Source organism: Hetaerina americana, unplaced genomic scaffold, assembly GCF_022747635.1.
Source record: "Hetaerina americana unplaced genomic scaffold, ioHetAmer1.1.p SCAF_2, whole genome shotgun sequence".
Lineage (NCBI taxonomy): Eukaryota > Metazoa > Arthropoda > Insecta > Odonata > Calopterygidae > Hetaerina > Hetaerina americana.
The window spans coordinates 62,055,232-62,080,286 of NW_027286763.1; the positions used below are offsets into that span (position 1 = coordinate 62,055,232).

The window sequence follows — 25,055 nt, forward strand, 5'->3', positions numbered from 1 at the left end:
CAGATTACCATAATAAATATTTACGCAGTTTGTCCAAATGATTGAAGCACCTGATCTGGAACCGTTTTAAACTTACCGCTGGAAGGGCAAAGAAGGAAATGCCCAAAAGGGCACAAAAAGATGCGATGACCTTTCCTTGCCACGTAACCGGAACGGCGTCTCCGTACCCCACGGTACACAAAGTAATCTGAAGGCAAAGGATAAACCATGTCAGTGTTTCGGATTATTTTAAGATAACCGTCATTTCATATGCTTGCATAATTTTCAGTATTGAATCATGTAAATTGTGCAATGATAAAGAGTGATACAACACGTGAAAGGTGTTACAAAAACAATGAAAACCTCATGAGCGCCTGCGGCAGGAAGTTTAGATGATCAACTCCGAGAAATATATACAGGGACAACAGATTAAAGAGAAAAGGGAAGGCATTTAATTTCACTCCTTGTGGACTCATTTAGACAGTATCACTGCGAACTTTGTCCTTCGCTTATGAAACAAATGTTTCATGAAAGCATGACACCCATAAAAGTTTTACGGCCAAATAAACTTTCTCAACACAATACGAGGCCAAGGAAAATGGTTTGAATTGTGAGTGATATAAATTAATTTTCATAATTAATTATTTTTAATGAGAAAACTACGAAGTGATAAGGGGAGGTGGGGACTCACGTAAGACTACAAAATTAGTGTTCTTGTCAAGAGAAGAATTTTGGAATAAGTAAGAACCACCTTTCCATTACAAAAAGATTCAATAACTACCAAGAAATGAAATATTACCCCTGTACAATATGGCAACTATTTTCAGTATGTGTTGAGCTACAATGTAAAGGATACTCACGACTCCCCACCAAAGTGCATCGGCGAAGTTTGAGAACGCTTTGGAATTGTCGTCCTTCTCAGCGAGGTAGACTAGGAAGGAAGCAAAGATAAGTCCCAGGAACCCAATGTAAAGCGTCGTGATGAGTTCCTGAAAAGAGAAAAATTGTAAAAGAAATACTCAGTGAAAGGAATTGATTTTTCTTAATTAAATGTTAAACTTAACATGTTTACAATGCAGGATATTGATTCAAGCAAAAGAAATCGCTATGCATTTGATACATTTGGATTTTCAAAAGCTTTTCACGAGTGCATGTAACATTAAGGTCGCAAAAATACTACCCTATATTTTCCCTGAAACTGAGTTTAGTAAAGTAGGACTGGACTCAGCATATTTTAACATTTTTTTTGGAAAGTATATTTCAACGACCGCCAATAATACTCGTAAACTTGGTTCAATGAACGTGCATACTTTCAAAAAAAGGATTGATTTTGCATCTTAGGGGTATTTTTTAATTTTTCAGATGATTTAAACTATGAAGAAGGCATTCTGTTCGCGGTCAACAACATTGGGTCTGAGAATCTATTTCACTCTAATTTGTAATGAAAATTTAACGGTTCACCAATTAAATAATTAAATGATGCCTATTTAATGTTAATGATGTTAAATTATGTCTTGTTTCACTAGTTTAGAACCAGTTTCACTCCATAGGTTTCGAAACCTAATGTAACCTGTATTCAGCTCCAAGGGACTTTGCTCCCAGAGCAATAAAAATTGTTTATATATATAAATATATATATATATATATATATATATATATATATATATATATATATATATATATATATATATACACACACACGAGTATATATCCCTCCCCGGACTACAACCTTGACGTGGTGGAAGGGCTTGTGCGTTCCGATGACCCCTAGAGCTGTACTGGCGGGAGTAATAAAAATTGCTCCTGGTAGGGTAACCCATGCCAGATAGGTCGAAGGTTAGGAGCCAGACGAAAGGTAGTCCACGCAGCGTCTGTTCCTCAGTGAGGCGGCTGCAATGGCGTCTGACCCCAGTGGGGCGGCCAGTAAGTGATGGTGTCACGTTAAAAACACTATTGAGGAAGGCAACGGGAAACCACCTCAATTATCATTCCCAAGAACAATGTGATGGACAATAGAGATATTTTGAGTCCTGGCAACCACGGGGCTCGGCCCAATCGGCCGTGTGTCGTGCCCGGCAGCGGGGGAGGCAAGGCTTCCGCGGTCGTCATCCCACGAAACCCTTGCAAGGGAAAACCAGCAGCAGCAGGACAGAAGACGCAGGAGAAGAAGACCAAATTAGTTAGAATAGGAACGTGGAATGTTAGGACAATGATGAGGACGGGGAAATTGGAGAATGTTAAGCGAGAGATGGAAAGGGGAAATATAGATATTTTAGGTCTATGCGAGGTGAGATGGAAAGATAGCGGGGATTACTGGAGTGATAAGTATAGAATAATATACAGCGGTGGGGACGAGAGCCAACGAGGGGTCGCCATAGTATTAAATGAAGAGGTAGGAAGAAGCGTAGTCAACATAGAGCAGGTAACGGATAGAATACTACTAGTAGAGATAAAAGCAGAACCGACGAACTTAGTTATTATCCAGGTATACATGCCACCGAGCAACCATAAGGAAGAAGAGGTCGATAGGATATACGATCAGTTAGAGGACATGATTTCATGTGTTCCTGCAGGGAAACATTTGATAGTGATGGGGGATTGGAATGCGACAGTAGGCGAAGGAAGAGATGGTGATGAGGTGGGGGACTACGGTTTAGGCACGAGGAATGACCGCGGGGAGAAAGCAGTTGAGTTCTGCAGGAGACAGGGGTTAGTTATCACCAACACTTGGTTCAGACACCACAAAAGACGCAGGTATACATGGAAAATGCCAGGTGACTCGGGAAGATATCAGCTAGATTATATCCTGGTTAGACACAGGTTTAGGAACAGTGTGATAAATTCCCACAGCTTCCCGGGAGCGGATGCGGACTCAGACCACAATTTAGTTGTTATGAAATGTAGCGTACGTTTTAAAAAGATAAGGCAGGGGCGGCGAGTTAGAAAATGGAATGTAGAAGCATTAAATGGGTTGAAAAGAAAGGAATACAAACAGGCGGTAGAGAAAATCATGGAGGACGGTAAAGAGCTAAGTACTATTGAAGAAAAATGGGAATGTATCAAAAAAGGGTTGTCTAAAGCGGCGAAAGACACTATTGGAACCGTTAACGCTAAAAGGACTCGTAAACCATGGATCACGGATGAGATGATTACAAAGATGGATGAGCGGCGAAAATGGAAGAATATAAATACAGAATTAGGCAAAATGAAGTACAAAGAATTGAACAATAAATTGAGGCGGGCAACAAATAAAGCAAAGGAAGCATGGTGGAAGACGCAGTGCGAGAATATGGAAAGTCTGCAGAGGAAGGGGGAAATCGGTGCGCTTTACAGCATTGTTACATCTTTATCGGGAAGTAAGAAAGGGAGATCAACGATAGCAGTTAGAGATAAGGCCGGTAAGGTAATAGTTGACGCAGGAAAGATCCAAGAGAGATGGAAGGAGTATATAGAAGAACTGTATAGTAAAGAACTCAGACCAACACAGTTAGACATTGAAAAGGAACATGACGTAGAGGAAGATAGCTTAGGTCCAGGCATACTAGACAATGAGATAGAAAGGGCATTAAGGGAGATGAAACTAAATAAGGCCGTGGGGGTAGATAACATTCCCGTGGAACTTTTGAAATGCTTGGGAAAATGTGGGAGGAAGAGGCTATATGGGCTGATCCGTAGTATTTATGAGGAGGGAATCTGGCCGGAAGACTTTGTGAGAGCAGTTTTAGTTCCGATTCCGAAAAAGGTAAAGGCCACGTCATGTGAGGACTATAGGACAATTAGTTTGATATCCCACGCAGCTAAGGTTGTTCTCAGGATCATAAACAAAAGGATAGAGAGTAGGGCAAATGATTACTTAGGGGATGATCAGTTTGGGTTTAGGAAGGGGAGAGGTACGCGTGATGCCATTGCAGTAATGAGATTATTAATCGAGAGGAATATAGAACACAACCAGGAGGTATTTGCCTGTTTCGTAGATTTCGAAAAAGCGTTTGATAGAGTAAATTGGGAAAAACTAATGAGTATATTGCAGAAAATAGGAATAGATTGGAGGGAAAGGAGGCTAATCCGCAACCTGTACATGTCTCAGACTGCTCAGGTGCGGGTGGGAAACGGGGAGTCAGGATGGGCAGTGTTAGGAAGGGGTGTAAGGCAGGGTTGCCCATTATCACCGTTGCTGTTCAACCTGTACGCAGAAGAAATTATCAAAGAGGCATGGGAAGAACTCGAGGTAGGAATGAAAGTGGGCGGGGAATTCGTAAAATCAGTTAGGTTTGCTGATGACCAAGCTTTAGTTTGTCAGTCAGCCAAGGGGCTGCAAGCATTGCTTAGTGAATTGGAAATTCAGTGCGACAGGTATGGGATGAGAATCAATATTAATAAAACAAAGGTTATGCGATTTTCTAGAAAGAAAAAGGCCAAGCTTAACATTAAAATAGGAGGGCAAAAGCTAGAGCAGGTAGAACAGTTTACGTATCTCGGTAGTGTTTTGGACCAACACGGTCAAAGTAGTAGGGACGTAAGGAGAAGAATTGCGCTAGGCAAAGAGGCTTTCACGAGGAGGAGGGAGTTGATGACAGGGACTTTGAGTAAGGATGTTAAGAAAAGACTCGTAAAAACTTTGATATGGAGCGTAGCTATGTACGGAGCGGAAACGTGGTCATTGAAGCAGGAGGATAGACGTAGACTGGAGGCTTTTGAAATGTGGGTGTGGAGAAGAATGGAGAAGGTGAAATGGACAGAGAAGAAAACAAATGAGGAAGTACTTGGTATGGTGGGAGAAGAGAGGGGTTTGTTGGGAGCAATCCTATGGAGGCAGGAAAAGTGGATGAAGGGGGTGTTGACCGGCAGTGGGATGTTGAAGACTGTGATAGAGGGTAGAATGTTGGGCAAAAGAGGAAAGGGAAGGAACAGGATAGGGTTGTTGGACGGGATGAAGGGAGGAAGGAAGTACTCAGAGATGAAGAGGGACCTGATATAGAGTAGGATGATTGATTTTGTGTTTTGTTAGGAGTAATAAAATATTTGTTTGGTAGTTGTGTCAGTCCAAAAACCTACCTTAACCGGTAGATTACTTAAAAATATATATATATATATATATATTTATATATATATATATATACGAGTATACGAGTATATATAATATATATATATATATATATATATATATATATATATATACGAGTAAATATATAAATATATATATATATATATATATATATATATTTGTTTCCTTCAAGAATGAAAGAAACATTTTGTCATAGTAAGTTGTTGTGTAGCACTGCGAACAGAGGACCGTACCGGCCATTTCGAACAATTTGATTATCATCTCCATTTGAATAATACAATGTTACATACTAATTAACGAGATGTGTTTCATTTACCATTTTATAATTTTATCACGTAAAGAGAGCAATCAAAAAGCGGTTTCACCAACATTCCCTAGATACGATTTACGTGACTAGTAATAATTTCTCGAACTCTCCTATGACTTAATTTTTTTAAATCAATTTATCACCCCAGGAATTTTTATTTCATCAGAATAATTAACAATCAAGAGATGAACATATTAACAAACAAATTATTGATTGAGTTTTTGGACGAAGCTTAATGCCATCAATTATATTTACACTTTAATTTTATTGCTTCAGTAGATACATTCATTCTACTCTTTGTAACGTATCGCATCGCGATTATTAATATTAGTTCCAGTCTTTTCATACGGTGGGTAGTGATGATAAATGGGTCAATGGTATATTTGATTTAACTATAACCATATTGCCGTTCTCTTGGGAAATAAGTAATACTAGACTTCCAAGTCCCGCTCAACATTAAACTGACTATGCTAGAACATTACATTACTGTAAACTAGTGTCTGATTTCCTTAACGCCGGGCAACACATTTCAGTGTAAGGTATTTACACTCTAACATGTAAGCTATTGGCTATGATGTCTCAATTCCATTATCTTCTGACCAATCGGTATCGTGCGAAATAGAACTAAATATTCCATGCTTCAAATGCATTCAACGATCATTTGATCAAGGCAACAGGCACTCAGGCGCTAAATTTCACAACAGAAGCTGATTTTTCTATAAAAATGATTTTTTTATTATTTGGCTTCAAAAGTTCTAGAGTCGAGGCCATGCTTAGTGACACTGGCCTTACCTGGCGATGAGCGTAGACGACGGAACCAAGCAGTTTCCAAGTTCCGCCCCGGCGGTCCATGCGGACCATGCGGAGGATCTGGAAGAAGCGGAGACCACGGAGGGCGGATGCGGCAAACACCTGTCCGCCAGAACCCATGCCGAGCACCACGAATGAAGCAAGGATAGTAGTGACATCTTCGGGAGATGGAAAAAGAGTAGACGAATTAAAATACATGCGTGGGTACTGATTAGCCTGGATTGAAATCATACTCTTGTAGAAAAAGTTTTTGGGCTGAATATTTCTAGACAATTGCTGCACCACGGTATTTTAGTGGCCAGTGAACGACTTTCACAATAAAGGCAAATTTAAAAGTAATTTCTTAGCAATTTCTTCAGTAAAATATGGAATAACTTGACCAATAATAAACTGAGCATCCGGTTACTTAAGCGTTACTCATGCTGGGCATCATAAAAATGTGGAAAATGGAAATTCATGCCCCAAAAATTCGTCGAAGACGCAGGATAACCACCTCTTGGAATGAATTGAAATTCTACAGGTTGCCATTACCTTCAGAATTAATTGCATTAAAGTCGTTCATAAATTAATAAATTCATCGAAGTTTATAGATGTCAAACATCATGACCTAGACTGAAAAAAATGAAGTTTTAATCAGTAGAGGTATTTTTTAAAACCGTAAACCTACCTATAATACAAAAGGGTCTTCGAAGAAATTTTAAGCGCCCTATGGCGCCTTGATAACGGGAACGACATCCTGATGACCACAGTCTGAAATATGTAAATATATTGTTTAAATACTAGCAATATTTATTCTTCCCACACGATTCCAAAACCTTCAGCTGAATATAGAAACTTCCATTTATTTTTTTTCAGAAATTATGAAATCATTTCTCCATAACACATTATGGGCGCTCTCATTGTCAGAGTTCGCCAGCAATATTGATTTTCAAACGCTAGAACTTTTAATTCTTACTTTGACTGGCTGAAAGCTTACATTAAAACTTATTTAATATGCTATATTTTCTATGAACTTAGAGTATTTCTGACAGAATACGTTTCGAGGGATTTATACCGAGGGAGTAAAAGATTTTTAGCCATTATTTAACGGTTCCATAAAATGACGTGGACACCGAGTATAAATTACGATAGCCCTCACCCTTTTTCCCATAATAGTTAATTTTATTGCATGCTCTCCTGGACGGAGAGTTTTATTTCCATACTTACCTAAGGCAAAACTCTATCGTGAACCAAATCACCACCACGGTTTCCATATAGAATAGTATAATTCCGGCTTCCTTCTCGTACTCTTCAATCGTCGAGAACACGCTAAGGGCCAGGCACATGAAAACCATGCAGAATCTGCAGTGGAAAGGAAAAGGATGATAATTCAACATGTGATGGAAATTGCCTCTCTCTCGATTGGCTTCCGCAAATTACAGAGTAAAATCTCAAATGGTCAGGGTAATAAGACCTCATTTGAGTCAATCACTGCCATTCATTATAATTACGAAGCAGAGCTCTGAAAGTATGCACCTTAACGGATTGCAAATCTTACATTGAAATTTATCACTACCACGCAGATGGGTGACCAAATGTAAAATAATGTGCTATCCATTAAAATGGAAATATAAGTAATGCTACTTTAATTTTTAACATGAATAATAGTTAATTAAAAAGAAATAAACAAGACAAACATTAATACTATCTGTGTAAGATATTCATGTAAATCATTTTTCTTAGAGAAATAACAACCTCCGTACAATGACGGTTGCAAATTCCAGTAAATAGAATAAACGACGTTTTTCGTATAGCACAGACAATTTTGTCATTATATTTTCGAGCAACCATTCCAAATTACTTAAGCATGTGTTTTTCTTTCTTAGATTATTATTGCATATATGTCACGAAAATATAACGCCTATTACGATTGGACAAACTTAAAAGTTATAGTTTAAATTTGAAACAAAACTTATCAATTTAAGAAGAATTTATGGAAGAAACATAAAAATTCCTGTTATATTGCTAAAATAAGTATTTCATTTATTTTATTTGGTTTCTAAACGTTTGCAAGGCTCAACTATATCCAGATACAGGAAACTAAGCCCACATGACCAAAGTGTTCCCCAGGAAAACACATTATCGCATATTCGTGAAAGTTTCTCCATTAGGAGATGATTAAAACAAGTTTTGTTTTAATGAGCAATAGAATAGATAATTAAAGATAATAATAAATTAATAGAAATTTAAAAATACAAATAAGAACTATTTTTTAGAATATTTATGAAAAGCATTACCAAGAGCTACCAGTGAGATGTTGGAATGAAGGACACGGAGGAGGTAGAAGGAAAAGCATTATATGGTGAGGAATAAAGGGTTTCAGTCCAACATTTGTGAGATGGAGAGACTAGTCATGGGTAATCCCAGGCAATTTAATTAAATTTGCAGACAATTTTGCACCACGAATGAATCCATATAAATTTGGTACAATTGGATCATAGCCTTCTCAAAATTAATTTCCCTTGCGGTATCTAAGTGAAATGCAATTCGCTGTCGGCAAAATATAAATGACCTTGTTTTACTGATTTATACCAGCTGTCCCCTATACATGTTCTTTCATCGCAACCCATTGTATTTATGAATATTTTAATACAAACTACGTTATTTATTTAGAGTAAAAGCTATTTGATTGCATGTCAGACACAACTCTGACCTAAAAGGATAGAAATTTATGGAACTCATGAATTAAAGGTACTAATGAAAGGAAATAATTTTTTTTAAACTCATAAATAAAATGGGTTCATGACGGTAAAATAACTTACAGGCAGAATTCGGAGAAATTATTAAACTTTCCATTGATTGGTCATTATAAAATGCTATTTTGTATCTGGCACTCGGGCGGTTATTAAAAAAAACCTTTATGCATCGACAGGCGCCGATTAAAAATTTTCAAACATTTGAGAGTTTTCGAGCCTTTCAGTGTCAAGAATAGGCTGAGAGGGAATGACGCAATATTTCCCGACCTTTTACGAATCGACTCGTATTTTTTTCCGCTTCAGAATGCCGTGTGGTTCATTGGAATGCCTAAGAGTCACGTGGTTGCCAGGAGAAAAAAAATAGGGGGTATACATCAAAAAGGACAGAGACCGGTAAAAAAAAAATAATGGGGAGATATGTATATAAAAAAGGCGTAAAAACTTCCAGCGAAACCTTTAATTCGGTTTCCCCCATTTCAATACACCGACGAGATAAGGAAAACACAATCGCCTGCTTTCCCCTTTCCCCTCTATCCCTTCCACTCTTTTACTCTCCTCGAAGGGTTTGGTCGAAGGCCCACCGCTGGGGTTTTGGAGTGGAGTCTTGGGAGAAGAAGGTGGCTGGTCGTAGGCAGAGAAAAAGTATAGGGCGAGTTAAAGGAGAGAGAGGGGCGGCGGTAGTCAAGACCACGGGGTTTGCGAGCAAGGATTTCTGAGAAAGAGAGTTGGCGGCCGAGATGCGGCCATCAATTCCCTTTCCCAGAAAAGCGGAGAGAGAGAGAGAGAGAAGGGATGAAATGGGAACGAGAAGGAGAAGAAAGCCGTGCTGTTGTGTTTATTTCTTTAATTTTTGCTCTTCCCTGGTACTGGCGGACGAATTCAAAACCGGTATTTGCCCAAGTGATAGAAAGAGGAAGAGAACATGGACAAAGTCAAGAGGGGACGGCGAGGACGAGGAGGGAGAGAGAGCAAAGGGAAAAGGCGACACAAAAGCGTAAAGAGGAAAACGGATGGAGGCGAGAAGCGAGGCTATGCGAAGGGATTGACGTTAGGAGGTGAAAAGAAGGCGGACAAATCAAACGCAAAACGGCTCATGTCCTCTTTTCCGCAGTCGACATTCTCGTGGGGAGCTCCCTCGAGAGCTTTTTCATTCTTCCCGTCACAAGTATGTAACTACAGCAGAATTTGCAAAGCGCGGGGCTATTACTCAGTAATTGCTAACGGTCATTCGAACATTAATCACGTGAGGGACACATATAAAGCAAGTCGAGGTTTGCTCGAGGAACAATATAATTCATTAGACTGCGGAATAGTGGGGAAAAAGGTAAATTTGTCAAAGGTGCCTCGTACTAATATGTATTTGAGGTACACTCCACCTGTGAACCACTGGTACATTTAAGAGCAGTTTTGACTCCGAGAGTTGTTTTCTTTTCACCACTGTTCTTTGGCTTTCCCTCGCCCTAACTATTCTAACACAATAGGCGAAAATTACGCACGATTCTGAAAACCGTACATTAATTATTACATCCATATAAGTGCCTTCATTTGGACTATTTAATTAGCTCTTCAAATACGCGTTGTCATCCATTTCTTTGAAGTATCCTTTGACATCTTCATTTACTAAGTAAATGCTAGAGAATTGACTCGAAATATTTACTCTCTTTGGATAAGCCGCGTTTGCACCATGCAAATACTGTTGCTCGGTTTTATAAAAAAGAAACCGGCATGAATAAGGAACGAACTAAATGAAGCAAGTATGCTAGAATTTTGAATTCAATGGGAATCTGACGGAACGGAAAATGAGTTCAGCGAGGGAATTAGGCACCAGGGGTGTTTTGTACAGTGGAAAGGTAGTCCTTGGAAGGAAAAAGGTTCCGTGGAGGAAAGAGAAAGGCGACGAAAAAGGGAAAGGTTGAGGTAAAGAGGCAAGTGGAGTGAAAGAAGAGACTTAAGAGATCAAATCCATATTTTTTTCCGGAAAGAGACCTGGGGAGAGTTTGATAGCAGGGGTCGATGCAGGTGGGAAGGGGGCAAGTTCTGTGCCGGACAAACGAGTTCGAGGTTTCCGCTGGGAAGGAAGGAGAGGCGAAATAAATGGCGTGGGTTGGTGAGGGTAGTGAATGAAGAGCAGGAGACCTGGTGAAATGGAAATTAGGGTCGTGCCTAGGGTCTCTCTGTCTCTATTTTTTTCCACGATGGGGAGGTGAGGCATTAAGGTAGATAGAGGTCGGAAATTTGTGGTAGGGAGTGAGAAATATATCTATATATATATATATATATCTATATACTATATATCGGCGTGAAAGCATTTTTTTCTCTCCATACTGGGAAAGCTGAAGGCATACGTGTACTTTCGTTACCTGGTCTCAGAGGCAAACCCACGGATGGTAGTCAAGCATGAGCAGAGCTGGTTAGAACACATTACACTAGCTGAAGGCTTCGAGATGGAGTATAAATGATTATTAATTTAATGTAAAAAAGTTAACACACACTGGGTTATCACGCTAAAATTAGAATTGATTTTCCATAAGTTAAAAAAATATGTACGACTGAAACGACCAATGATTACCCATTGGTTGCCATAGCGATCATGAAGTTGCAATATTGGGTTACGCCGTTACGAACATTTGTTTGATAAAAACTAAAAACTTTCAACTGTGGTCATTGGGTTGCGGGCCACAAGGAAACATTGGTTCATATCAGATATTTTCAGTGGTTTCCCGAAACTATATTACAAACATTTAGGTCTTAGTTTTTTATTGTATTGTTTCCCAGTAATTAAAATGACGGGGCATTGAATCAAACCAAAGTCAAACCGAAATCATCCTACCTCCTTACGAAAAAGTTTTCATTCAGTGTTATTTCCTAAGATGTATTGCAAAATGATAATCTGTAGATAGCAACGCCGAGAGAAGGGAAATATATTCCTTTAATTTTTTTAAATTTAAGCTTGTTATAGCATTCTTTTCTTAAAAGAACCAAAAAATGAACCAAGTTTGTGATCCAGACATTAGCATGTGCCTCAGCCTCCACCTTTGGTCAGCCGAGCAGCACGCGTCTACGGAAAAGCTGGGGAAGACTGACTCAGTGCAAACTTACAACTGTCGTTGCCGCAGTCGTTTAAGACATGATTTTTAAGGAGAAAAATACTTTGCCTATTGATTCCAGTTCATTTTTATTCCAGGATATCTTTACCCAAAACCTAAAGCACTTATCCGTCAAACTGTGGTCCGTAAGACTCAGATTGTGACGCGCCAGGTGAAGCAAGGAAAATCCTTCACTCCTTTTACCTCCTGAATTATTTATGGCGATTAAAATATAAAAGAATGGCGAGAAATTTAATGAAAAAGAGAGAGGGGCAGTAAGAAATAAATATTGCTTAGCTGGTTAGAAGGTGGGCCCAGGGATTTTTATGAATATAGGACACGAAAAAAACGCGAAGTAACCGAGCGGGATGAGGAAGGGGCATATAGTATTTCAAAAGGGGAAGGACCGGAGGGACTACCTGGGAGAGAGAGATGAGGGAGCGCTGGCTGAAAGAGAATGGGTAGATCGGTTTTCCCGGGAGAAGGTGGGCACGCTCTGGTGGACGGGAGTTCGCATGCTTTGGCCGTCATTTGCGCGTCTCCAAGGGCGATGGGCCGACGTTGTCGGAGCAGTAGGGGTTTCAGCATTTTCCGTGTCGACGGGCAAATTGTGGCTCATGCGACCAGACACCGGAGACTCGGATCGGCGGATAAGTAATTACTGGGTCTAGGGATTTCACTCTGTGAGCAGTTTGAGAACCTGTACACATGGGGAGGTAGAATGCGGGTGTGTGTATTTATGTGTATTTGTATGCATGTATATACTATACACGTGTATATATATATATATATATATATATATATATATATATATATATACACACACACACACATTCAAACACGAAATCCCGCCAAACGGCGAACAAATACTCATTTATATAGAAACAGATATCAGGAAAGGGGATAGGAACACACACAAAGGACGAAAACAGGAGCGGTGAGGAAGGCGGAATCCAGCAGATCACGAATGTAAAAATATTTCCTAGACCGGGATTTGAACTCCGGATCTTTCCACTTGCCGGGCGGAGGCTCTTAACCACTTGAGCTATCCAGGAAACGTAATTTACACTGAATATATATATATATATATATATATATATATATATATATATATATATATATATATATATATGTGTGTGTGTGTGTGTGTGTGTGTGTGTGTGTGTGTGTGTGTGTGTGTGTGTGTGTAAACGAGGGTCGTCTGGAAAGTTTCCGACCTCAGAAAATTTCAGAAAAAATGTCTTGTGTCTTTGTTAGGTCGGAAACTTTTCAGAATACCCTCGTTTATAAAACTTATGTGAAAGTCTCACGAATGTGAATAATGATGTATATGAGGTTAGCACTAGCGAACAAAGACAAAATCACAGAAACACAAAAAAGAAAAGAAACTCATTAGTTTCCGAATTTTCGGTGGTACAAACCAGTTCCTTCCGTCTCTTTCTTGAAAAAGGTATGCATACATTTCCATTTTCTCGAATATTTCGGGAATTTTCTCGAAAACTCTCAAATGTTTGAAAATTTTTAATCGGCGCCTGTCGATGCATAACGTTTTTTTTTAGTAACCACCCGAGTGCCAGATACAAAATAGCATTTTATTATGACCAATCAATGGAAAGTTGAATAATTTCTAAGAATTCGGTCAGTGAGTTATTTTGCTCTCATGAGGAGCCCATTTTATATACATGTATATATAATACATGTATATATAATATATGCATACACACACACCAGGCATATTTATAAAGTAAGGGCCGTTTGCTTATATCTAAATAATGGCGCTTCAGAACACAGTTTTACTCCTGCAGCGCCATCTACTGATTCGTTAAGAAGCTATAGCAGCATTTGATTTGTTTCAGAAATCGTTTGCATGTCCGTGCATGTAAACAACAATGTCCGCGACAATCGTTGATCCCGCCAGCAGTGAAGTGCGTTCTGTCATACGATTCTTGTATGCAAAAGAATTGTCGGCTGCTAAAATTCATCGGGATTTATGCCTAGTTTATGGACCTACAGTTATAAGTGAAGGAAAGGTTAGACAATGGTGCCGTGATTTTAAAAATGGACTAACAAATGTCCATGACGAAGAGTGAAGTGGCAGGCCCAGTATTCTGACCAATGAAATTGTTTCGCAAATGGAGCAAAAACTGCAATGTGATTACCGAATGACGATTAATTGTCTGGCTGAACAATTAACTCAACTCCGACGCACTACTGTCTACAATATTGTCACGGAAAACCTCGGATACCACAAATTGTGTGCAAGCTGGGTACCGAAACACTGCTGCTAAAACCAATGAGAAAATTTAAGATTTTCGTTGGGAACTCTTTGACCACCCACCTGTCCTGACCTTGCACCTAGCGACTAATTCCTCTTCTTGCACCTGAAACAGTGGATCGGTGGACAACGTTTCGAAACTGAAGAACTCAAGAACGGCGTTGTCAATTGGTTCAACTCTCAGGCGGCGAGCTTCTATGCCGAGGGGTTAAAGAAGCTGGTGCAGCGGTACGAAAAATGCTTGGAAGTGGACAGCGATTATGTAGAGAAGTGAAGTAGGTTTGTGGCTAACTAATAGTCCCAATAAAATGTGTATCATATGAATATATTTTTTCCGGTAACCAAACGGTCCTTTATGAGCATGCCTCGTCAAGCCCCATGCATGTGTGTGTGTCAGTGTGTGTTTAGGCGCGCGCGCGCATTCTTTTTTCATATATAACCGCCAAACGGCTAAAACATAGTCAAACGGATATATGTTTAGGGAAAAGGGATATCAGCACATAAAAGAAAAACTCAAGGTTAGTAGGAAAGATATAAGGATGCGGATCACTGGCGGAAAGCAGTTACTTTGACCAAGACTTGACCAACCAACATTCGACTTGCCGGTCTGATACTCTCCCACATAAGTTATCGGGGAAACGCAATTACCACTGAAACCTGCAGGGGGTTTATGCCACTAAGTACCTTTAGTCTTTGACCAAGACATGGCACTAGGAAACTATTTCGTCCACTTCCATAGAAATGAACGAACACACAGGAGGGAAGAATGACAGGGAAATAAGCCATATATTGTCATAAAGAGTAGCCGCAGTGCGTTTTTTATGCACGTATAGCCAGAAGAAGGAAATGAGTCACATTGGCCAAATACACATTCAAATATGAAAACAGTTCAAAGGATGAAAACAGGTTCATAAGGAAATAGGTAAACGGAAAATGGACAAAAAAGCAAATAGGAAAGGCAAACAAAATTACAATGGGGAAGGTGAATATGAATAAGGAAGAAATTCAAATGGGAAAAAATGGTCGTGCCATTGAATAATTCACAAAACAAATTACAATATTTTTTATTGTTTTGTGATTCATAGCATCGTCATACCTGTGACAACACGAAACAAGAACACTCAAAAGCAAATATTTGGGCTCTTAAACCTTTTTCAAGACGGCTGAGGAGCAACTACCCTTATGCGCTCAGAGGTATAGGAGCGAGGGTGGGAGAGGCTGAATGTTTTTGGGATTTCCAAAGTCCGACCCTGTCAGTTGGGAAGGGTGAAATCAAGGACGCGGCTGGAGAAAATTGGGAAGAAAGGGGGTGGTTGTAAATGAAGGAGGAGCCGAAGAATTATTCTTTTTCAGGCCTTGCGGAGGTGGGGAAGGTATGAGCAGTTGAAACTAAGGTATGCTGGGATGAGTAGTGGCGAGTAGTAGGGATATTATAGCGGAAATGGAATTCTAGTGAATACGGTGGATGCTGTAATAACACAATCTTTAATTCCATTATATTCGTCATCGGAACTGCGCAGGTGTGCACTCATGCATTGTTTTGTTGGAAGAGGAAAGAGATTTCTTTGCCTAATGAGGATGCTTTTTTCTTAATTTAATCGGCCAACAACCGGTGCAATAACATCGAATAATACTTGTTTGTCCTTTCTGCAAGTAATCGATGTAGATGATTCCATGCGCATTCCAAAAAACCATTACCATCACCTTGTCGGCTGAATTCACTGTTTTCCATTTTTTGGAGCCGGATTGCCTTCAGAAACCACCGTTGTCGCTCCTTTCTCTCTCAATGTATTAGTGTATCTATGTTTCTTCAACAGTTATGTGTTGACGCAGAAACTCGATAGGATTGAGACGGAAAGGCCCCAAAGCAGCGTCCGAATCGACCACACGGTTGCGTTTAATTACCAATGAGAGCAAACGTGGCACCCACTTTTTCGGCATTTTTTCATTTCCAATTTTTCGTATAAAATTGAAAACACAGCACGTACATTGTGATATATCTGTGGCATCAACTATATTGCGAACTTTGGTTTGACTATCACTCAAAACCATATCGCAGATTTTGTCAATCATTCTGGAGGAAGTCACTTTCACTGGACGTTCCGAACGATGCTAATCATTTGTGTATGTACGGCTACGTCTAAACTCATTTACCCAATTGTAAACAGTCACACACACAGGAGCAAATGTGCAAAGAACTTCATCCAACTCGGTTTTGATATCTTTTGGTGTGAATCCTTAAAAATGGGAGTGTTTAATCACCGCAAGAAACTTATTTTTTCCATTTATTTTATTAAATAAACAAAATTTGTCGCTTAAATTGAGTGCGAAAATGAGACCAAAGGATGCGTATAGCTGAAACTTCAGCAGGAGACCAGTGAGATATGAGGCTTGCTAAAAGCAAACCTTTTCGGATATTAATAGTGCCATCTCTAGGATTTTCTAAGGAATTATTTAAAGAATCTCGTGATTTGATAATTGATGAGGGTGGTACATTTTCCAAAAAATACAAGGCCAGGTTGCAAATACTGAAAAAAATTCGGGAAATATTAGAACGTCTCGATAGCTTAACCGACAAAAGCACTCGCTCAAACATTGAGGGATCCGGGTTCGAAGCCCTCTTAAAGCGAATGATTTTTTCACTCCAATATAGTTGCATTTTAATGCAATATTTGAGGTTAACCAGGTTGAGATTGTTCATGGCTCGAGCAGCTAGAGGCATCCCTGTATTTGGAGTCTAAAATGAGGTAATGGGACGGAGAATTACGAAGTGATTTTTGGTAGCACCCTAGGATGCGAGGTAGAGGCTTCCTGTCAAATTTTTGTGCGTGTGAAGAGTTCATGTCAAGAAAGTTTTTTCACTTGTTGTCGTTTCGGATTTATTTAACAGTTAAGGTTAATACTACACAAGAAACATAATTAAAAATATTTAATATACTATTAGGACGGAATCCATGAGGACATAAATAACAACCCATATAATATCTGTACAATAGAATATCATAAATATAAAATAGTTCTAAACTACACATGCAATGGAATTGTTTCAGAAGAAAAAAATTAATAATAAATTGATAAAAGCCCGTAAATATTAAGCTGTGAGAGAATTTGATGTAATGATTCCGAGAAGGTAGAAAATATAACGGAGGGAAAACTATGGCCATTGTTAGTATATTTTACCTGTTTATAGTATAGTTGCTAATTAAAATAAAGCCTAAAGAATAAATCATGAAGTTTTAAGAAAGAGTCAAAGGTATTAGAGAAAATATTGCGAGTTGAGCAAAAATTCAGATTCAATACTGCTAAAAGAAGAAAAAATAGTCTTTGTATTGAGGAAATTTTTCCATGAGATATAAATCAGAATAGTAAAGTGAGTAAATCGTTTTCTAGTAAAAAATTAAAATAGTAAATTCTTTTCGCGCTGAAATAAAAAAGCAAACATTTGAGTGGAATTGAATGCTTGAAATAAATTTTTTTCCCTCAAAACATGAATCCATCTTATTTTAGGGAATACTATTAGATAATGCTCATTTTTGATTTTCTAATACAGGAAAAGCGTAATGAGATATGCCTAACTGCATTGTATAACCGTGGATGCACCACATTAAGAGAGTTAACCACTTACAACATTTTAGCTCCGAGAGAGCTTGATTCCGTGATATCCCCGTTGCGTCATAATGTGGAAAATATTTATCTTTTAGTAAAGTTTATGATTTATTGACATTTTCTTTCAAATTGAGCAACTGCTCAGTAATCCCACCACAAAATAGTGCCTAAATATCCTCTTCATTTGAGATCTGCATTTGCAGCCAAAAGACACAGTTTCCTTCTCGCGACTTCTTCGTAAATTTTACCTGCTTGCACGCTGTCTAAAAAGCCAATTCACTTCCTTACAAACTCCGCATATCTAACAGTTTTCCTTCTATTACGGTCTTAAACCTGCCACTTCCTTGCAGTATTTCCTTCATTCATTTCTGACTTACGTATGCTTAAAAAGCTTACGACTTAAGGGCGACGATCAGACGATTAAATGCATACTTTAATAGAAAAGAAGTAATGGAATTGGTGGCCGTTTACCAATTCATTTGTACTAGAGATTATATACTTCAAAAAAATGTACATCAGTATGCTTGGAAAATTAATCATATACGCATTTCGTAAAAAAGTTGTCAATTCGGATATTGCACTTTATGATGGCAATATTATTTCATATTGAATTGGCAACTCATCTATAAAGGTTGCGACAATACATACAACTAGATGATGACTCGGTGACCGGACTTTTAAACCAATCAACGTCGTGATACTTCGAGAGTGCGGCAGCTCGATGCTACCAGGTAGTACAATGCATCAATCCGAAAATATCAATATTAAAAACAGTTACGGTGAACGTATGTTTTAGTAAGCTCATGGATTGGAAATTTACGAGGGTATATCGTAGAATATCTATTGAACGTTTTGAAATTTAATAATAATGGATAAAAGAGACTCTCAATAAAAGTTTCAATCATATAATGTTTTGTCAAACATTACAAACGTGATTTTGATATAGCCCGCGATAATTCCTCCAAAATACGCGTTCATTCAAAGTCTAAACTAGAACAATCATTCAAAAATATACATCCCTGGTGGGGTTCGAACCCACGACCTTTGGATTAGAAGTCCAACGCGCTATCCTCTGCGCCACAGGGACACATCAAGGAAGATGATTACTCTATTTCTTTACTTCTTAAAGCTCAACAAGTATGAGCTCCGAACCTCGCAGGAAAGGGTTTAACCAAGTACCAAGTGTCCAACGCGCTATCCTCTGCGCCACAGGGACACATCAAGGAAGATGATTACTCTATTTCTTTACGTCTTAAAGCTCAACAAGTATGAGCTCCGAACCTCGCAGGAAAGGGTTTAACCAAGTACCAAGTGTCATCGTTATGATCTTATCTACAATGACCTTCATTTTACCGAGAACTCCTGTTATTATGAGGATCATTAATTCGTTTCACTATTTTAACATTTAAGTACTATAATGCATGGCACTTACTGCCATGTTACGGGAGTACGGGAGTACATCCATTTTTTTAATAAAAATATTTTTTAATTATTCTGACTTTGTACTTGTGTCTTGGGTCCAATAATCAAGGTCTATTTTTTTACCTCTACATAAAATGCTACATGAATTTCACTCCTCGGAGTAACGTTCTCATTTAAGTTTGCTCTACACAATAGTAAGAATACATAATAGAATTATTGCTGAAAATATTTTTTTTGTTTTGAATATTTTTCGCAAAATTATTGTCCAATGGAACACGAAAAACATCAAATGGTTTTTTCTAGTAGCCACCACTGTATATTTAATATAGATCAAATGAAATTATCATACGCGAGGCATTCTCTATATACGAACCTACATATAACCTGCTAAAGTAAAAAATGAAATATTTGTTGCATCTGCAGTCCCTGATTAACACTATTTTAAATCAGAAAAAGATTAAATCAGATATTCAATCATAAAAATATGCATTATTATACATTCTCTTGCCACGACTCAATTATATAATTAACTATTCAAAATCCGTTTCAGTCAAAAAGACTTGGTTAAAAAAATAGGTAATCTGAGTATATAATATTTTTTCCTTGCAGATTGTTCAAGTCTTCAGTTCCCAGAAGGATAAGATATTTTCGAAGACAAATTATCTTTTCAAATCCAGCACGTGCTAAAACTCCTCTTACTGCCACTTCATTCGCACCGTTGTTAATCTGCACCTTTTCGACGATCTGCACTCTGAAAGGTGCGAAATCCCTAATGAGAAGGAATCGCAGTGGTCGAAAATCCATAATGCACCGTGGCTGCTGCTGGCAGCGTGGAAAGCGATAACACGTTAAGAGGAGATGAAAAATCAAGGCGTGGAAAATATTTCCGATCCTGAGCAAAGACTCCCTCTCGATTGGTTGACCGATTGGAGAGGCACAGACAGGGTGTTAAAAAGGTGGTCGAGGTACGGGAGGGGATGGAGGAGAGCAGTCAGGGGTGAGTACCTAATGAGGAAGAGGGTGGGGCCGGGAGGATGGGGAAGAGAGCGGTGCGAGTGTGCGGGATTGGAGGGAGAGGGGAAAGAAGTAGAGAGGAAGGAGAAGAATGGAGGTAACACTTTGATCGGGCAGCAAGTAGATACGGTCTTGAGGGGGTGAGGGATGAGGAGAAGGGGAACGAAGACTGAGAAAGGGGAGGAGGCTTTAGAGCGTAACTATCGGAGGGATCTGGGGGATACTTCCGGGGGTGGGAGGGTGGAGGGTGTTAGAACGGTAGAAGGAGAGGGAACAGCGGCAATATTGGCCTACATCAATTCTCTCTCCACCCATTTTGCTCTATCTCTACGCACCATTTCACCCTCCACTCCCTGTGAACCCCTATTCCTCAACTCACTCCATCCACCGCCTCCCGCCTACAACCTTTATTCCCTCCCACTTCCCTTTCGTTTACCCTTCCCCCTCCTGCCTTGCCATCTCCTCTCTCATCTCGTCCGTTAGCCACCAACTCCGCAGACCTCCCTTATTGACACAAGGGTGACTACAAATCTCAATTACTCGGAGGCGAGAGATAGAGAGAAAGAAAGAGTGGTAGGGAGGAGTAACCAGGTATAGGAATGAAGCGGTGTAAGTTGCGAGAGAGAGAGAGAGAGAGAGAGAGAAGGAAAGAAGAAACCGAAAGAAGTAATTACTCGGGTGCACATACCTGACGGGTGGTGGTATCAAGAATTAACATCAATGCAACGTCTATGACTCTACGTCTCCGCACAGAGCAGACTCGCTACCAAATTTGTAAGATGTCGGAAAAATGTCAGTAGCACAAGTTGTATAGGAAAAATTGACTGCAGTAGAAAAATTCATTACCTTATTCATCTTGGAGAACATTTCAATGCTCATTTTCGTACTGTAGTTCGAGAATAAATTGTATTTGCATGTTATCTCGCTAACTCTCTAATATCGGCATCGATCCGCTTTGGGCTAAAGTAATATCTCGCAATAATCAAATGTCGACGTTGAACAAAATCTGAATTCCAGCACCCATAACGTATGAGAAATCCCAGAATTCTTCATGATAAACGCATATGAAAACACCAGAAAACGCATAAGAAAATGTCACCATTAAAATATTTTACTCGACTGGCACAAGTTTTATATCCCAGGGTGTGATAAGCGTCTAATGTGGTCTGAGACTACTGAAGATATATCTTGTGGAGCATCAATTTAAAATATCTTTGGGAAATTTATATGATGCAGTTTTGAAAAGGGCCCTTGGCTCCAGCCGAAAGCCCTATAGATTGACTGAAACCCTAGAAAAGAGTGAAAGGTCTCGCAGAAATATCTCGAAATCCGACCTCTTGCTCCGCATCAGTACCATGCATGAAGGGATGGGTTGAAAGAAAATCGGAACCCTAAGTCGTTCGCTTTGGCAAAATAAAATATCCAGACAGATGGGGGGATTTAAATTTACCTGTTCTCGGAAAGGATAAAAGGGAAAAAAATAAAACGTGCGAGTATTAGAGCAGAGATTTCTGAAAAGGAGACCTTTCTTAAAAGAGGAAAAAAGAAAGGGTTAATTGAGTGAAGGGGTGGAACGAGTAGGAAGAATGTGCAGAGAGAGAATTAGAATGGAGTGAAAAGAAAATGATAGGGGAAACTCAGGGGAAGAGAGCGGGTAAAATATAAAAATATTTTGAAAATGGAGACGGCGGTAATGTAAGAGTGCAGTCAGTCGAGGATTTTCAGCTATAGGGGAAACATGAGAGGAAACGCGACAAAAAAATGTAGAGTTAGACATTGAAACGAATTTCAAAAATTCAAAGTCCAAACTAACTTTTCAAAGGACTTGTTGTGGGACGTTTACGACTGGAAAAGAATTGACAATTAAAAATGACTAGGATAGAAAAAGATCGAAGCAGGGAAAAAGAATCCAATTTCAAGTTGCGGGCGATCCAATGCTGAGTTGGAAGGCAGAAAACCTTAGTCAGATGAGGCATGATTGAATAAAAAAAATGAAAATGGCCAAAAAATGTATTCGAAAAGAAAACCCATATAAAATCAGAGGGAGCGAGAGTTGTAGATGCCAGAAAATTGAGCGCTGGTTGATCACAAAAGAGAAGGATGAGGGAGACAAAGCTCGGGAAGCTTTATCGCGGAAGATTCGGGAACCAACCGAAACCGAAGGAGAGGTCGGGAGTGGCAGGTAGAGAAATACAAAAACTAATGCTTCTGCATTTTTGGGCTCCAATTTGTAAAACTACAGAATTCGGTTCTAGGTACCCATTTTCCTGGAATTAAGGTACTGAAATATTTTTCGTATCGAACATTCCGGAAATAAATGAAACACGGGTTTATAGGGTGCGTCGACAGCTACGGTCATTTTGCATTTATGAAACACGCCATGATAGTAATAGATAAAGTGAAGCAGGTGGAATCTTGAGTTTCAAAGGAAAATATAATTCATAAGGCTTATGAATTTCGTTTTTGTGCATTGAAAAGTAATAAATTTGAATTTGAGAACACGCATCCTAAAAATCCTTCACGAAGTCTATATTCTTTATCGGAAACTTTCGTAGTGTCCCTTTAAATTATTACAGGTTACATTTAGTTAAAAAATAATAAACTTAGCCTTTTTACTTACATCATCACATCCATGGTCGTAATTAGAATCGTTCATTATTAGTCATAATAATTAGTATGGAGAGATATTCTCAGTAGCCGCAAAATGAGAGAGACGAATGATGATGACTGTAAGGTAGTCAGGAAAGGGCTTGGGTTGGGTTAAGGGGTCGAATTTGGGGGTTATACGCTAGTTCTTCATGTGGAAATGTGACATCGGAGATGTTTAGGACCCTCTATTAGTGTCTGCGAGGAAATCCTCGTTTGTAAGCAAGGAGGCAAAAGACGGAGAGTGTTAATCCATCTAATCGAGAGAGAGAGAGACAAAAAGGAAAATTACAAGGACGGCCAGATGAAGATTTTAGTTGGATGGAGTGAAATACGTACAAGGCCGTGTAAGAGAGAGAAAGGAGGATAGAAGTAGTTGAAAACAAATGAGGTGAAATTTCCAGAAAACTAACAATGCCATCATTTAAATAATAGAAAATTCCTAAATATAATTGCAGGAGGAGTATACATCAATGAAAAACACAAGCAAAACTTATTCACAACTGCTCTCCGTTCGCCATTGATACGGGTAATACTAAGGCTACTTTAACTATTAAGTAAATAAATGAGAATTCTTACGGTTTTGTTATTAAAACTAATTCTTGTCAAGTACTTCATTGTCTGTCTAAAAGATTTCTCGATCACATGAAATACCTGTTCTAATGATAGGCACCCTATGAAAATTTGGAGCTCAAAGATTTATTGGGACATCCCAGCAGGGAAACAATTAAGAGAATCAAAAATCTGCATAGCATTTCACGTTAAAGAATTGAACGCTGATATAACAGTGAAATTGCACATAAAATCCCTAGCTGCAGGGTATCACCGAAAATATAATTACAATAAGTTTAACTATACCACGGTAAGTAATGGCCTTAGCACGACTTTTTTCTTAAACTTAAAACATTTCTGAAGTTATCCTGGACATGGATCAAATGAGGTCTTTCAAGCCAATTTAACTTCTATAGCGAATTATTTATTCTAAATTAAGTCAAAAACGGGCATTGCGCAAAAAATGTAACGCAAGACTAGAAAAAATAAACTTTTAGGAAAGTCATTTAGCTTACTTAAGATGCCTCTAAAGATTGAATAATTACAAGCACATAAGAGAGAAAACACTTAGGCAATCATTAATGCCTTGTTAAATTAATTCTAGTTATGTGTCGACTGCCAAAAATCACCAGTATGTAAGATTTTCCTATTTTCAACGTAAAAATTAGTTCTATTTAGAACAATAAATGTTCAATTCATTGAATGCATCATTTTTCTCATCATGAAATGTAGTTAGATCGTGTTATTGGGAGACAATGCTCAGTGCGGTTTGTTCGTGGATGTTTTTCAACAAAAAAATTAATTTATTGTGTTTTAATGATGAATCATGGAGGCCTATTTCCTTGTGCTGATTTTGTTTCAGATTGAAGCTCAAAATTTCACTGAAGGGATGTGAGGTTTGAACTTTTGAAAACAAAGGGAGGTGGGATGGTAATTACCGATTGAAAGAGCTTATCCATAAGGTTTTATCCGCTTGCGTAACCTGGGATGAGAACAGTTTCGTCTGGCGCTGAGGTAAACCCGGGGCGGGTTGCGTGGTGGGCCGAATCGAAACGGCGGTGATATGTTGGGGGAGTTAGGGATCGAGAAAGAAATGGAACCGTGTGAAAATCCAACGGGACGGCGAAGGAGAGAGAAGGTAGAGGTGAGGCCGAGAGATCAGACGGAGGACGCAATGGCGTATTGCAAGATAACGAACGGGACCGGGAGGGAAATAAATCCCTTTGCCTTGGTGAAATTCCTAGCTACTCCGGTCCCGAGTGGGAGTAATGCGATCCAATGGATTTAACCTGTGGTGGTGAGAGAGGAGGGTGGGGTGGTTTTAAGTGGAGCTGGGGTGCAGGAGGAGGAGGAAGAGAATGGGGTGCGGTGGGAGAGGAAATGCAAGATTTTACGCCCTTCTCTTCGCTTCCCTCGCTAATGCTCCCACCCTCCTCCTCCACCTATGCTCCTTTCCCGAGAGGGCCTAGAGATTCGTATGGGGTGTGTGGGGGGGGAGGGGGAGATGTGGTGTGGGTTCTTATCGCCCTATCGGGTTAAGGGTGAAAGGAAGAGCGAT

The 25,055-nt window shown here is 39.2% G+C and overlaps 1 protein-coding gene and 1 non-coding gene across 3 annotated transcripts in view; both read right to left on the reverse strand.

Moving 5' to 3' along the window:
* The window catches only part of LOC139687540 (potassium voltage-gated channel subfamily KQT member 1-like), a 219,209-nt gene that overhangs the window by 59,866 nt on the left and 134,288 nt on the right, over positions 1–25,055 (reverse strand). For both annotated transcript variants that reach the window (XM_071584751.1, XM_071584750.1), the window contains exons 2-6: positions 7,368–7,502; positions 6,829–6,911; positions 6,144–6,319; positions 840–968; positions 77–187 (exon numbers count right to left, since the gene is read on the reverse strand). In XM_071584751.1, the coding sequence (XP_071440852.1) occupies positions 77–187; positions 840–968; positions 6,144–6,319; positions 6,829–6,911; positions 7,368–7,502 (634 nt within the window). The remainder of the gene's footprint in view (positions 1–76; positions 188–839; positions 969–6,143; positions 6,320–6,828; positions 6,912–7,367; positions 7,503–25,055) is intronic.
* TRNAR-UCU (transfer RNA arginine (anticodon UCU)) lies at positions 18,878–18,950 on the reverse strand. Its single transcript has one exon. It is a non-coding gene; the product is annotated as a tRNA-Arg (tRNA).